Source organism: Priapulus caudatus, unplaced genomic scaffold (assembly GCF_000485595.1).
Source record: "Priapulus caudatus unplaced genomic scaffold, Priapulus_caudatus-5.0.1 Scaffold1285, whole genome shotgun sequence".
NCBI lineage: Eukaryota > Metazoa > Priapulida > Priapulimorpha > Priapulimorphida > Priapulidae > Priapulus > Priapulus caudatus.
This window is the reverse complement of record NW_014578346.1, coordinates 120,572-135,596: the sequence shown is the minus strand read 5'-3', so window position 1 is coordinate 135,596 and position 15,025 is coordinate 120,572. Positions and strand designations below refer to the sequence as shown.

Genomic DNA, 15,025 nt, shown 5'->3' with positions numbered 1-15,025 from the left:
ACGCATCGTTTCCTTGGCAAAGTTGCCCGCCATAAACTCTAGGTGCAGGTTTTGAAGAGTGACATGCCCTCGTTATTAGTAGATTGCACTGTAGAGAGTAAAGCTGGGTTTTTACACTACTGCACTTTATGTTGCTCAATCGGCAAATTGGACAATTTCACAATTATATACAAACGACAATCGCCAGTGTAAAACGCCAAAAAAGTCCGCGCGAAGCAACCGAATCAGATAGCAACTAGTTGGGAGATCAGAACATGCTTCTATTTTCCGCCAACTGCGGTGGTCTGCCGAATTTGCCGAAATTGGTCCAACTGCTATTTAACAACCATAATGTCGTAGAGTAAACGAGCCTAACAGTACAAACCAGTGACAGCAGAGAAACGCATACGGTACATCGCGCACAAGACACGTGGCAACGTCACGTCACCACTATCCAGCTGCAAGCTGACATCAGCTTGAAAGCTTATTCAATCTGCGCAAGGCTTCATTATTCATTCTATGCGACGCCAATAATCTATTGTGCCATTACATCATTACGTACGCTTTGCGCGGCATCCAACGAATACTGATATCATTCGATATCTCTGCATTGCAAATTCTATGTACACTTATCGACAAACTGCAGGTGTTACCGAGTGATGCGAGAGAGCTGAGAGGGTGCAGAGAGAGCAGGTCTTGAATCGACCTGATCCAGGTGTCCACAAGGCGTTTACTGACTGCATACCTATCTTTTGACATTTTCTGTACAATTTATTATCAAGTAGTAGATAATAGCGAATGATATCCCCTATTAATCCTTATTAACCCTATTATCTGACTCCTGATTATAGGTAAGAGCATTAACGCAGCGATATCGAGTGAGAGATGGTCACACAGTGAGACGTTTGTTGTAGTGAATGGTTTAGGACTGCACCAGAGAGCCACCAGCCACCACACGCATGCCCCACCATCTCACAGCCCACCAGCACCCACACGCTGCCCCACCATCTCACAGCCACCAGCCACCTACGCCACTGCCACACCATCTCACAGCACACAGCCACCAGCCACCCACGCACGGCCGTGCTATCACACAGCCACCAGCCACCCACACACTGCCCCACCATCTCACAGCCACCAGCCACCCACACACTGCCCCACCATCTCACAGCCACCAGCCACCCACGCACTGCCCCACCATCTCACAGCCACCAGCCACCCACGCACTGCCCCACCAGCCACCCACACACTGCCCCACCATCTCACAGCCACCAGCCACCCACACACTGCCCCACCATCTCACAGCCACCAGCCACCCACGCACTGCCGCGATATCATACAGCCACCAGCCACCCACACACTGCCCCACCATCTCACAGCCACCAGCCACCCTCGCACTGCCGCGCTATCACACAGCTACCTGAGAGCCACATGCTACTGCATGCGCTGCCATGCTACCATGCGCTGAAATCACTGAATCCTCTTGACTGCTTGGATTTCTTCTTCACTGGCTCAGACGTCTTCTGTGATGTGCTGTAACAGGAACGACGACGTAAACAACACCAACAACAAACAAGCATAGTGACAACAAGCGCAACAACAACATCATCAAAAATGACAATGACAAATACAACAACAATATCAACGAAAAAAATATGAACAACGTTACAACAACAACGATGACAACGACATGAACATAAACAAATCGGAAAAATTTCTACTCGAATCTCAGAAGTCATAAAAACGTCGATAAAGATGCTTCGCAGAAACCATAGCAACGCTGTTGCCATTGAAGGCAATCACACTCGACGAATGGAACAAAAGGACAACAACCACAAAATCAACAGCGACCACAACAACAAACAAATGCCGCAGAGCGACAGGGCTCATCTGGTGTCTGGTGTTCTGCTGATAAATTCATTTGTGCATAGCAAGACGTCCTATACATACGTTTATTTCTAACCCAAAAAAACAACACTTCAAACTAGTGTAATAAAATTCCGATAGATGGCGGGCCGCTATCAAAGGCATCGTTGCATCGGTTTTGCTGAGGCATTGCAGCCATGTACGTGCACACGCCACGCACCCACGCACGCACGCACGCGACGTGTCGCTGCTTTCACGCAGTGTGAACACAATCATACAAACGAAAAGAGGACAAACTATCACATCCCCCATCACTCCTGGTAGACAGCTAGAACCATATGGTTTACATACAAGAGAGGCGCAGTTTGCTTCCTATGGTTATGGTCGCCACGAGTGTGATGTGATAGCTAGCACGCCCCTCAACAGCCAGCAGCTACGATGACGTAGTGACCTTTACACCGGCAATTCATCAATCACTTGCTGCTACGCAGGCTATGCTGCGTGCATGAATCTCACCTACGAGCTTTGCGTACGTACATTTCGTAGAAACTCTGTCGTACGCAATCACTTGGCGCAACGTCTGATGATCCGGCCAACCGGGCCCGCCTTAGTGCCCCTGGCAGGGCGTCGGGAAGCTCTCAAAGCCTTTAGCTAATCAAAGCCCTCAAATTGCCTGCACAAAAAATGTGCCCAGGGCCAACAAGGACAACATATACCAAAAGACGATGAAACCCCGGCGGCGCGACTCACCCCACATTATGGTTAGGCTATCTGGTAGTGCCATACTGCCGAAGGAAAAAATGGGGGGGCGCACCGGCCTTCTGCCGAATCTAACTAAAGACCTGAACACATTGGTCTCTGAAAAACTAATGCTTTGTTGAATGTGTATGCTCGCGAATCGCGCTATGTCGGGGAAAATGGGGCGTCTCCGAACTAGCAGGATTTCGTTGCAAATTCAATGCTATGAAACTGACACGTTTAAAAGAGCGGTGTCTCCGAAACTGTGGGCCGCGAACAATGCTTAAAATTATGCTGCTAGCACTTTGAACAATAATGTTGTATTATTAGAGGAGAGAAAAAACTATAACCCAGAGTAGAGATGAACGCACGCACACGCACACCACACACACACACGCCGCAGCGCGGCGGGCGCGATACCAACATCACTAACTAAAAACTAGACAGAGGGCCACTCTACGGCAAGAGCGCAACCTCTAGCCAGCGACATACTCCATACGCCATACGACTCACGAACACACAATAACCCACGCATATAACGCCAGCTACATGATGCTCGCTCGGCCGCTCAGTCAGCCCAGCCATGCTGATGACGCCCGGCTACATATCGATCGCCATCACACACACACACACACACACACACACCACACACACACACACACACACACTCCACGCGCGCGCGCTCGGGCGGCGGCGGCGCACCTAACGTGTACGACGAACGCACAGACCCGATCACATAACCATAAGAGTAGCATGTAAGAGTAATTAAGAGGTCAGTCGAAACGTTGTTGTAAGTATAATTTATAAGTTGTTTAACACCCTCAATGCCTACCTTTCCGCCGGGAAAACAGCATCATCGACAAATGATAGTCCCAAACTTGGACTCCCAAACGAAAGAACACATTGAACACGGTTATCAAATAACACAGTTTTAATATGGAGTTGAATTTCGGACACTTAATTTATCGCATTTTTCGGTGAAAAGAGATTCCAGCTTGTAGGCCTACATCACTCATTTTTGGCCAATCGCCTATTTAATTTGCAAGAATCTTCTTCTTCTTTAACCTTTTCTTGCAAATGATGGCGAGGGGAGGGCGCCTGACCCCCACCCCACTCCATCATTTGCCAAGACATTGCAAAGATGTTCTTTTCTTTTTCTTACTTCTTCCTTCTCTCTTTTCTTTTTTTTTCTTTTCTATATCTTTTCTTTTCTTTTCTTCTTCTTCTTGCCTTTCTTGCCAAAATGATAGGGGGGGGCGACCCCCCCGCCTGCCCCCCTTTGCCGCCGCCCTGGCCTAGATACTCCTGTGCCTACATGAACAGATCGAGGTTAACTCTACCTGCTGAAGGAACAGTAACGCCTAGATCGACCTGGCTTAATGCAACACGGTAACGCTAGATCTACCTGTGTAATGAACAGGTAATGCTAGATCTACCTGTGTAATGAACAGGTAATGCTAGATCTACCTGTGTAATGAACAGGTAAATGCCCTTATATCTACCTGCTCTAATGAAACACGGTCTGAGTAGATCTACCGGTACAATGAACAGGTAATGCTAATTCTACCCCGTACATGAACAGTAATGCTAGAATCTACCTGTGAATGTAATGAACAGGTAATGCTAGATCTACCTGTGTAAATAATTAACAGGTAATGCTAGATCTACCTGTGTAAATAATTAACAGGTAATGCTAGATCTACCTCCTGTGAAATTAACAGTGAGTTGCCTGTGTATATCACATAAGACCATAACCATGGCAACGACTGTAACCATAGCGACAATCAACTGTAGCGACGACGGTAACCATAGCGACAAGTGTAACCGTAGCGATGACCGTAGCCGTAGCAACGACAGTTCTGTAACCATAAGCCGCATGATCGTAACCGTAGCAACTCTCGCTGTTGGCAGTTGGCGAAGGAGAGGGCAGAGCAGCGAGCAAAGGAAGCTGAGGAGAAGGATATGCTTAAAGGGAAGCCGCAGGTGAAGAGAGATGACAAGCCTCGCATTTACAAGGAGGGCGTCGGAAAATACATCAGCGCATCTCAATCGTCGAGGTATCGCTCGCTTCGTAAAAAAAATTCAGTAGTCGTCGTTTCTTAGATAGTATATCGATTTTCATACTTCATAGATTTTTAGCTCATCTGACGTAGTCGGATGCAGCTTGTAGAATCGCATGATCGTCCTCCGTCTGTCCGTCCGGCTGCAAACACTTGCGGCCAACAAATCTTAACGCTCACGTACGCTCACATATCGCCACCATCGGGGGGGGCGGGGGGCATCGTCAAAACGAGTTCGGGATGTCCGCGAAGCTGGGCGGGTCAAAAGGTCAAAGGTCAAGCAGGTAGTTAAAACAGAAGCGGAACATTCACTCCTTAACTTAAGGTATAGGAGTAACTGCAGAATTGCATCATCAAAATCTAAACGCTCGACCTAGGCTACAGTGATAGTCGGTGGATAGCATCATGGTAGCGAAAAGTCATCACCTGCTGCCGAAATTGGAGGTCACATGTGCAAGGTCAATGGGCCACAGCGCAGATTTTAGACATTTTCTGTATGATCATGGCTGATCTACGCTGATTGAAAAACTTTTGTTTCAGCGCGCTGACTAGCCATTTTTATGGCTTAATTGAAAAGGACCATGAAATGAACTTTCCGCTGACATGCCAAGATTAAGGTCGCGATAACCTTTTGACCCTCAAGAGGAGGGGTTAAACTGTGCGATTTTTTCTATCAACTGCGTGGCGAGCTACCTGGGGTGTCCCGAAGCGGCTCCCATTTTACAGCTGAAATTCCCACACATCAACTCTACTTGATACAACGCCCCCTACTTAGGAGATAATGACATGCCACTTATATATAAGATTCTGTACCGTAACATTATGAATAGTTGCGAATCAAGCTGCACTAGCTCACTCAAATGAATTTAACCCAGGAGTAGCTGCCCGATTCCCAGACTTAATTTTACTCATCAAATTATTGCACAATATAGACGCAAGTGTGTACGCTTCTTGAGCCTTATTAACGGTCCACTAAATCACTGGCCTACCTCGTACTGAAATAGTTTAGAGCATATTTGCTATCGTATTGCTGTAAAATCCTGTAATCTTGCACGAGCCTGCTCTGCCTCTGTGGTATCAACCATTGAGCTATTTTTAACAGCCAGATGCTGCTCGCAAGCGGGTTAATTACCTTATTACCTGACACCATAGAACGCCACGTTATCTATAGTAATAATATGTAAATTATTCGCTCCTGCTTTTGCAATTCGTCGTCACACTGAACAGCCCTGCCATTGCTGCCAATGCTTTTGCTGACCGATCCCAACGATGCTTTGCATAGCCGGCCCGCCATCTATCGGAATTTTATACACTAGTTGAAGTTTGTTTTTTTTTGGTTAGAATAAACGCTAGTATAGACGCTCTGCTAGCACAAATAATTTATCAGCAGAACACCAGAACCAGAGCAGCCCTCGCGCCTCTGCGCATTGTTGTTGCTTTGCTCGCTGTTGATTTTGCTTGTCCTCTTGTTCCATTCGTCGAGTGTGATGCCTTCAATGCAACAGCGTTGCTATGGTTTCTGCCGCAGGCCAGCTCATCGACGTTTTTCATGACTTCTGAGATTATGAGCTAGAAATTTTCCGATTTGTTTATTTCATAGTCGTGTCATAACTTGTGTCCTTGTTGTAACGTTTGTTATATTTTTTCGTATTGATATTGTTGTTGTATTTCGTCATTAGTCATTTTTGATGATGTTGTTGTTGCCCGCTTGCTTCACTATGCTTGTTGCTTGTTGTGGGCTTATACGTCCGTCTTCCTTACCAGCACATCACAGGAGGCACGTCTGAGCCAGTGCATAGAAGCAAATCCAAGCAGCAAGAGGATTCACGCTGATTTACCAGCCATGTACAAGCGCAGCGCATGCCCAGTAGCCATGTGGCTCTCTGGACGTACTTGTATAGCCCGGCGAGATGTTGCGCGCGCTGGCTGCGCTGGAGAATGCGCTGGGGGGCACGTGCGGTGGCTGGTGGCTGTGCTGATATAGCCGGCAGTGTGTGGCTGGTGCTGTGTGCATGTGCGCGCAGTGCTTGCGGCGGCTGGTGCGTGATATGCTGGGCAGTTCGTGCGCGTGCGCTGGTGGAACTTGTGAGATGCGTGTGGCAAGGCGGGGTGGCTCTGCTGGAGATGGTGGCAGTTGTGGTGCTGGTGCTGTTGATAGGCAACGCCCGTGCCGTGGGTGGCTGGTGCTTGGAGCATGTGGAGCCAGTGTGTGGGTAGCGCTGGCTGCGCTGTAGCAGTGCGCGCAGTGGTGCGTGGCTGGTGGGCCGTGAGATGCGTCGATGCAGTGTGTGGGTGCTCTGGCACTGTTGAGATGGTGGGCAGTGGGTGGCGCTAGGCTGGTGGCGGTGAAGATGTGATGGGCAGTGCGTGGTGGCCTGCGTGGCTGCTGAGCATAGCGCGCAAGCTCCGTACGGGGCTGGTGGCTGTGAGATGTGTGGCAGTGCAGCTGGGTGCTAGGTGCCTGTGAGATGCGTGGAGCCAGCGTGTGGTGGCTTGCTGGCCCTGCTGAGATGGTGGGGCAGCGCTTGCGGTGTAGGCTGCGGCGCTACTCTGTGCGTCCTAACCATTCACACAACAAACCTCACCTAGCTGTGCACAATCTCTCACTCGCATATCGCTCGTAATGCTCTACCTATAATCAGGAGTAATAAGGGATTAATAGGAAATAGGGATAATTCCCTATATATCTACTAACATTATAATTGTACAGAAAAATGTCAAAAAAATACGATCAGTCAGTAAAGCTACCCCGGGCGGACACCATGCCGATCAGTGATGTCCAGACCCTGCCTCTCTCGCCCACCCTCTCACTCTCTCGCATCACCGTAACACCTAGCAGTTGTCGAAAGTGACATAAATGCATGCAGAGATATCAATGCATATCAGTTCGTTGATCCGCGGCAAAGCGTACGTAATACGTAATGCACGATAGTAATGCGTCCATAGCAATGCAATGAATGCAAGCCTTCCACGATGAAAAGCTTCACTGATTCAGCTTCACTGGATTATGCGTGCACGTGACTTAGCCAGCGTGTCTGCGCCGTGCTACTCGTATCGTTTCTCTGTGTCACTGTTTTACTGTTAGGCCTCTGTTTACCTCTACGACATTATCGTGTTAAATAGCCAAGTAGGACCAAGTGTCGGCAATTCGCAACACCGAGTTTGGCCCGAAAATAGAACATGTTTCTGATCTCCCAACTAGTTCGCTAGTCGATCGGTTCTCGCGCCGATTTTGCGTTTACAAACTGCCCGATGTGTCGGCTTGTATATAATAGTGAAATTGCCGTCAATTGGCGATTGACAACATAAAAAGCGAGTAGCTTGTAAAAACCCCAGCGTTACTCTCTCCACAGTGCATCTACTCAATAACGAGGGCATGCTCACTCTTCAACCTTGCCACCTTAGAGTTATTATGCCGCCGGCCGCAACTTGCCCAGGAACGATCGCTGTGCTGGAAATTATTATGCAATGCGACGAGGCGACAAATCGTTTATATTCGACTCTATCACCCTTCCGGTCCGCCGGCAGCCACATCGCTTGACTGCGAGTTCGTCAGCTTATTTGTAATTTGTGTGTTTGTATAATATTGTTGTCGCGGTCTTCGAAAACGAAATTGTTTTTCCAGGAAAAATTGTTGCATCTGATGCTCTCGTGTGATTAAACATAATGGCAACAAGCGTTTGTATCATCGATCATCATCACTCATTATCGTCATTGTCATCATCGTCATCATCATCATCATCATCATCATCATCATCATCATCCACATCATCCATCATCATCATCATCACTCATCATTAACGATTCACACCATCATCACATCAGCCGATTATCATCATCACTCGCCTCCATCATTCATCATCTTCATTATCACTATCATCATCATCAATCCTTCAGTATCATCATCCATCAGCAGCAGCAGCATACCAATTTAACCATTACTAAAGCTCTTGATGACCCAAGCCTCTAGGAAACATGAAACAAAATCTTCTAATTAAGTTTGATGAGATTCACGTTGATGAGCAAGCCTACCTGGCTGATAAAAAAAGACAGCCGCCCGTTCGTAAGCGAGCACAAAAGCGCAGCACCAGCGCGTTTTTATTATTCATCCGTTGTTCCTCGTCTGTTATCCCGCACCAGTGCAGATTTCGTCGGCTTTTCCTTTCGCCCAACACCTCCTTTTAAGCTGGCAGCTATAGTTTAAACTAACCAGAGAAGAGGCAGCGAGGGTGATCACGATCGTTAGCAGATGCCGTGGCTGAAATACGTGGCCGTACCAGCAGGGACGCGGCGGTAATTGTAAGAGGCCGAGATCGCGATCCTGACATTACTGCCAACGCTTCTAATCCGAAAATAAATTGTTTTTGATCCGTAGCATAAAGGTGGGGGCTGACGGGGGGAACGTGTGTGCGAGACAGCAGAGACGGAGAGCGACGCGTGGGAGGTTGGCTGTTTCCTTCTATAAGAAAGGGCAGGAAGAGCAGCGAAGAGAAGGAGCAGCAATAGATGAGCAAGCGAGCAGAGAAGCGAAGCCCAATAGAGAGAGCGAGACGAGACGAGAGGCGAGCGGCGAGCCCGGAGAAGCGAAGATGACGGAGAGGTGAAAAGAGTAAGGAAGATAGACATAAGATCGCCGACTAGAAAGTAGAGAGGAGGGAAAAATGAGAAGCTGAGAGAGAGAGATAAGAGAGAGAGAGAGAGAAGAGAGGAAGAAAAGAATGAGGAGACGATCTAGAGACGAGAAAGAGAAGCAAGAAAAGCCCCACGTAAGCCACCAAAGGAAGAAAACCTATCAAAACATTTCTCGATTTCGTCGTCCGCCGCAGTTTTGGTTTTGCTTTCGAATTGCCAGCCCGAGTCATGAAAGCTTTAGAAAAACCGCAGATAATATCGATCGTCGCATTTACTCCTGCGCTATGAAAACTTCCCTATCTTCCTATTTCCTATTTTCCATCTTTCCTAATTTTCTATAGCGACTGTTCACTCGTCAGTTCAACGCAGCGCAGAGCCTAATACCACGCCAACGACGTGAGTCGGTCTAGATCCTTTGCACTTCTTTATCGCTCTTGTAATATCAAGGAGCTCTGGCTAATATGCCGGCGTGTGCGGCATCGCGCTGCATCTGCGTGCTAAACGTGTATGCGTGCGTCTGCCGTTACTGTACGTGCCCGCACGACAACAACGAAAACCCCCCGGCTGCGTGCTACGTTAACGCGTGCGTGTGCGGTAACACGGTGTGCGTTAGTGTGTTCCTGTTGCTGCCGGGTGTGCGCACTGCGCTACGCTGCACGTCTGAGTTGTGCGATATGCTGCTGCGTCCGCATGTGCGTGCACGTTCTGCGGCGCAGGTAGTGCGCGTACGCGCTGTGTATGTACGTAAACAAACGTAATTTGCCGGTGCGCTTTGGAGACGCTGTCGTGCCGCAGGATCAGTGAAGAGAAGAAGAGAGGGAGTGTTGTTGCTTCTGTGTGTGTGCTGTGGTCGGCTGCGGCCGCTTGCGCTGTTGTGTGCCGTGGTGCCGCGCGTTGCGTGTTCATGATGATATGTGCAAGTAACTTAGCCAGAAATTGCGCGTGAAATCCGTACAACCAACGCTGGCAGTTTTCTTGCTAAGTTATTTATTATTAAGCTTACAACGTTAAATAAAACACAAAAAACCTCACGTCTATATGTTCGTGTTGTCACTAATAAAACTTCAAGTTTCATTTACAATCTTTATATATGAAATAACATAAAATATTACTAGTCATCTACCACTTACATGAATGAGAAAGAATAAGCCAGTCGCTGCTGCCACCGCACCCACTCACTGACACAACAAAAACCTCTCATCGTCACATGACACGCCTACTGCGTCTATGTCTCTAACAACAGCATCTAGCAGAGTGTAGCTGACATAGAGTATAGAACACTATAGTTATTAGTATATATATTTTATAGTATGTAGAAAAACATAGATGTACAATTATACATCGTGACTAAAAAATCCGCCAATCACTCCGTCCGCTAACCAGCATGGCGCTGTGAAATAAAAGCAGTCGGTTCGCGTTACTTAATTACTGTCAGTAGCCATCGACAGATGCCACCCGCCGTTCTGACTTATTCATGTCAGCACACCGCGCTCGCCGTTAGTTGCACGGACAGTACATTTTGTTCTAGAAATTACGTCGATTGGAAACAAGGGGTAGTGTTTAATGAGGTTAGGCCGTTATGGTTACGCATAATGCTCTGCCGTGCAGCATCACGTGACATCCGCCGTTCTCGTAATATGCCAATTTCTAGCCAAAGCCGGCAAACGTGACCACGTGACCACTCAACCACTCGCTCCACGTGACATCTGTCCGTCCAGCACTGCTCTCCTTCACAGTCCTATACACCTCCTACGCCTTACACGATGATATCACCCCTTAATCCGCCGTAAAAGGCGCCAATTGTTTTCGGCGAATTTCTGCGAAAAAAGACATTTTTCTAGAGCGACGAATACTCCCAAAAAGAGCTGAACAATTTGCGGACGCTTACTGTTTAAACCCCTTAATTACTGTTCAGTGAACCATCGACAGATGCACCGCCTCTCCCGTGACTTATCATAGGCGCGCACACTGCGCCTCGCCGTTAGTGAGAAATCTACATTGTGCTATCTAGAAATTAGCGTCGATGAAGAAGCGTAGTCTTTGATGCGCCGATAGAGTAGGGTTAGATATTCAGGGTTAGCCGTTACGCATCATGCTCTGTCCAGATACACGTGAACCATCCGCTCATCGTGCATATGCTAATATCTTGCCAAAGCCGGCCACTGACCACTCTACACTCGCTTCACGCTCACAAGCGTCCTTCTGATCCACGACCCTCCTTCACCTTGCTACGCCTCCACGCCGGAAAAGGCAATTTCTTCTCATTTATAGTTTCTTCATTTTCATGTCCATCGCCCGGCGCGCGCCCTGTCGCTTTGTACGGCAGCTCTCAAATGTCGGCGCTGTGGACAATGCGCGGTCGACAGAACAAGTCCTGCATAAGTTTAGAGCGAATTGGTTGCGAATCGCTTCGCGATAGTTGGATTAACAAAGTTAGCTTAATAGTTTCTCCGCGCAATATGGGATGCCAGTAGATTGTGCATTGTGTCGCCCTGTCGCGCCCGCCGCGTGTGTGTGTGTGTAGCTGTGTTCGTGCGTGCGTCGCGTGCGTGTGCGTCTCTCTTCTCTCTCTCTTTGCGGTGGGCTGTTGCGTGCGGCTGTGTTCCGTCCGCTGCGGCGTGCGTGCATGCTGCTGAGTGTGCTGTGCTTGTAGCTTGTGCTGTGGTGTGGTGTGGTCTGGGGTGTGCATGCCGTGCCTGCGTGTTGGTATTGGTAGCCGCGCACACACACTTTGCACAACACTGCGCCCACACACCGCGCCACACACGCTCACACGCCACACAGCACACGCTCACAAACACGCACACAGCGCACCAACACACGCACGCACGCACACACATATCCACTACGTGATAATCCTACCCTACTCTTCAACCCTCCCGCCTTCCCCGCTCACTCCTCCCACCGCCCTCCCTCGTCACTACCTCCCCGCACCCGTCATCCCTCCCCGCATACCTCCCCGCTTCTCCCCTCCCCTACCTCGCCGCTCGCCCCCTCCCCCCCTTCAGCGCCGCTAGCCCCTCCCAACAAACCTCCCCTAACCCTAACCCTCTCCGCCCCGCCACTCCTCTCACGCCTCTTCCCTCTCACCCGCGCCTCTCTTCGCCCCCCTTGCGCTCCTCTCCGCATATCTAATCCTCTACCTTCTAACTTAGTGTGGTATGTCTGCTTTCATAATTCATACAATTATTCGCATGCCTGAATCGCAATGCATTCGATGCCATCATTCGATGCCTTAAATCGAAGATTCGATGCATCATTGATGCGCTTGAATCGAATGCGATTCAGCCATATTCGGCGTGCAATCAATGATCGATGCCGAATCGAATGATTCGCATGCGCTGATCGAATGATTCACTCGAATCATTCACGCTGCATCATTCGATTTTCCCACCTCCGGCCAATCGAATCATAGCATTCACGCCACGTAAATCATTCGCAGTTCATCATTCGATTCACGCATTCGAATTATTCGTATTCACGCATCGAATCATTCTATCACGCATCAATCATTCGATTCCTTTCTGATATAAAAAAGCAAATAATATCCTGATAAATTCGCAAGTATATTGATAAATCGAATGTTATATTTATAATCGAATATAATAGCTTGATAAATCGAAGCTTATATGTTAGCATAAATCGCAATGTTATATGCGCATAAAATCAAACCATAAACAACAAAAATCGAATTATGACACAAAACAACAATGCCATATCAATACCTGAAGCGATTGAATGACCACCGCTGCATCAGCCAGCCTATCGCCACGCGTCGTACGTTTCGCTCCCGGCTGCCGCATTGTACGTCATCACGCCCCACCTGCGTTGCGTTGCGAGCAGCATACAGCTAATGAATGACAGCGGTGGCGAAAACGCACCTATACGCCCCGCAGACGCGCCACCACCCTGGCCGAGCGGCGAATCTATGCGCAGCCTAATATGCAAACCCACACACACCACACATTCATCACATCACAAAACACACCGCGCCCCCCGCCCACTCAGGCACACCCGCTCACGGCCACCCAAAACACCGACGCCGGTCCGGCGTTGTACGTCTATATTATTATATAATATTACTATACGTAGATGTGAGGAGCCATACGCGTCTGTTTACTTGTGCTGTGTGCTGCGCCCGCCCACGGCCGACAGCCAGTTTCTCCTCTGTAGGTGTGCTGAAGAACCGGACGGCGGATCTATTGTGTTGCTGCCGCTTCTCTCTTCCTTCTTCTCTTCTTCATCGTCACGCGGTGCGAAAAGCCCCTCTCTAGCAGGCAGTGAGATAGAGAAAGAGAGAGATAAACAGCAATACAATGAAAGCAGAGACAAAAAGAGATTACACACACACAAGAGGAGCAGAGCAGAGAGATACAGAGCAGCAGATACAGAGAGACGGCACGCGGATCAAGCCGCCGCACTTGTGCAATTTATCGCACACACACACATACACGCACCGCGCGCGTGCATCAACAATGCGTCTTTTATGAGCCCGTAAGCTAAGTGTTGGCAGCTCGCCGAATAGTCACGGTGCGCAGAACATTGCATGAAGGGAGATGGACGGGCGAGCGACCCGCCAGCGAGCAAAACGACCCCCGCGAGCGAGAAATTATCGTTCGAAGGGCAATAGAAGAAGAATAACGAGCAGAAAGAGCAGAAAAGCAGAGATAAGCCGGAAACGAGACGAAGAGAGAGAGCAGAAGGCCCGGGAGACGAGACGAGCAAAGAGAGTGAAAGACAAGACAGACCAGGGAAAAGAAACCGCAGGTAATTTGTGAACGTAAGCAGAGAGAAGGCAAGAAGAGGACGAGAGACGAGGAACGAGAGACGAGAGAGCGAAGAAGACAGGCACGCTGAAAGCAGAGAGAGCAGGGAGCAGCAGAGAGACAGAGAGAACCCGAGAAAGCCAGCGCGCGCCAAGCGATCAGCACAGGAGAGAAGACAGAATAGAAGAGATGAGAGAGTGAGAGAAGAGCAAAAGAAGAACGCAAGAGATATAGAAACGACTAGTAGAGCAGGAAGACCATAGAATATTGTGTATGCATCGCTCCCTCACACCGGCAGTGAAATTCAGAACCTTACCTCAAACACCCACATCCTACGTCAAACCATCCGCTGACGATCCAAACCAAACGTCCCCATATAAAACTCCCGCATGAGATATGAGACTGAAATAAGTAGAGCGCGGTTCATGATAATATGCGAGCTAGTTAAGTTGGCGTTGAATCACGCGCGATATGACACACCATAGATAAACTGTTCCACAGGTTGTATAATCAGCTCGAGAACATCGCGCTAACGGTTGCTTACATGGCGGATCATGAGATAAAATAAGTGCCCGGTTGGAGACGCCGCAAGTCACAATATTCATATGTTCTATCCATTAAATGACTTAAAGAGTGGTAACATACATATATATATATATAGATATATACTATACGATGATAAGAGCCGTATCTCGTAATAAAGGACTGTGGCCGGATGAAGTTAATTGTCTACGGGGGAAAAAGTTGCATTCAGGATCTACAGCATTATGACCTAAAAATTATCCTCTAATATCCATAGCGGACTATATATAAATTGAAATTTTATATAGATATCTACTCGTCCTCCTCATCCCTCTCTTTCTCTCCTGCGTTCTCCTCCGTTCCCCCTTTCCTCATCCCTCCCCCTCTTCTTACCCCGTCTTCTCCCTTCCTCTCTCCGCCCCCTCCCCTCGCCCGCCCCTCCCCTCGCCCCCCCTTCCCTTC

The 15,025-nt window shown here is 48.6% G+C and overlaps 1 protein-coding gene across 1 annotated transcript in view; it reads right to left on the bottom strand.

The window, feature by feature from the left end:
• Nucleotides 1–1,250: 1,250 nt before the first annotated feature.
• Nucleotides 1,251–15,025, bottom strand: part of LOC106816101 (peptidyl-prolyl cis-trans isomerase-like 2) — a 33,534-nt gene continuing 19,759 nt past the window's right edge. Inside the window, exon 15 of the mRNA XM_014820656.1 lies at nucleotides 1,251–1,512. Coding sequence (XP_014676142.1) covers nucleotides 1,492–1,512 — 21 coding nt within the window. The 3' untranslated portion in view covers nucleotides 1,251–1,491. The remainder of the gene's footprint in view (nucleotides 1,513–15,025) is intronic.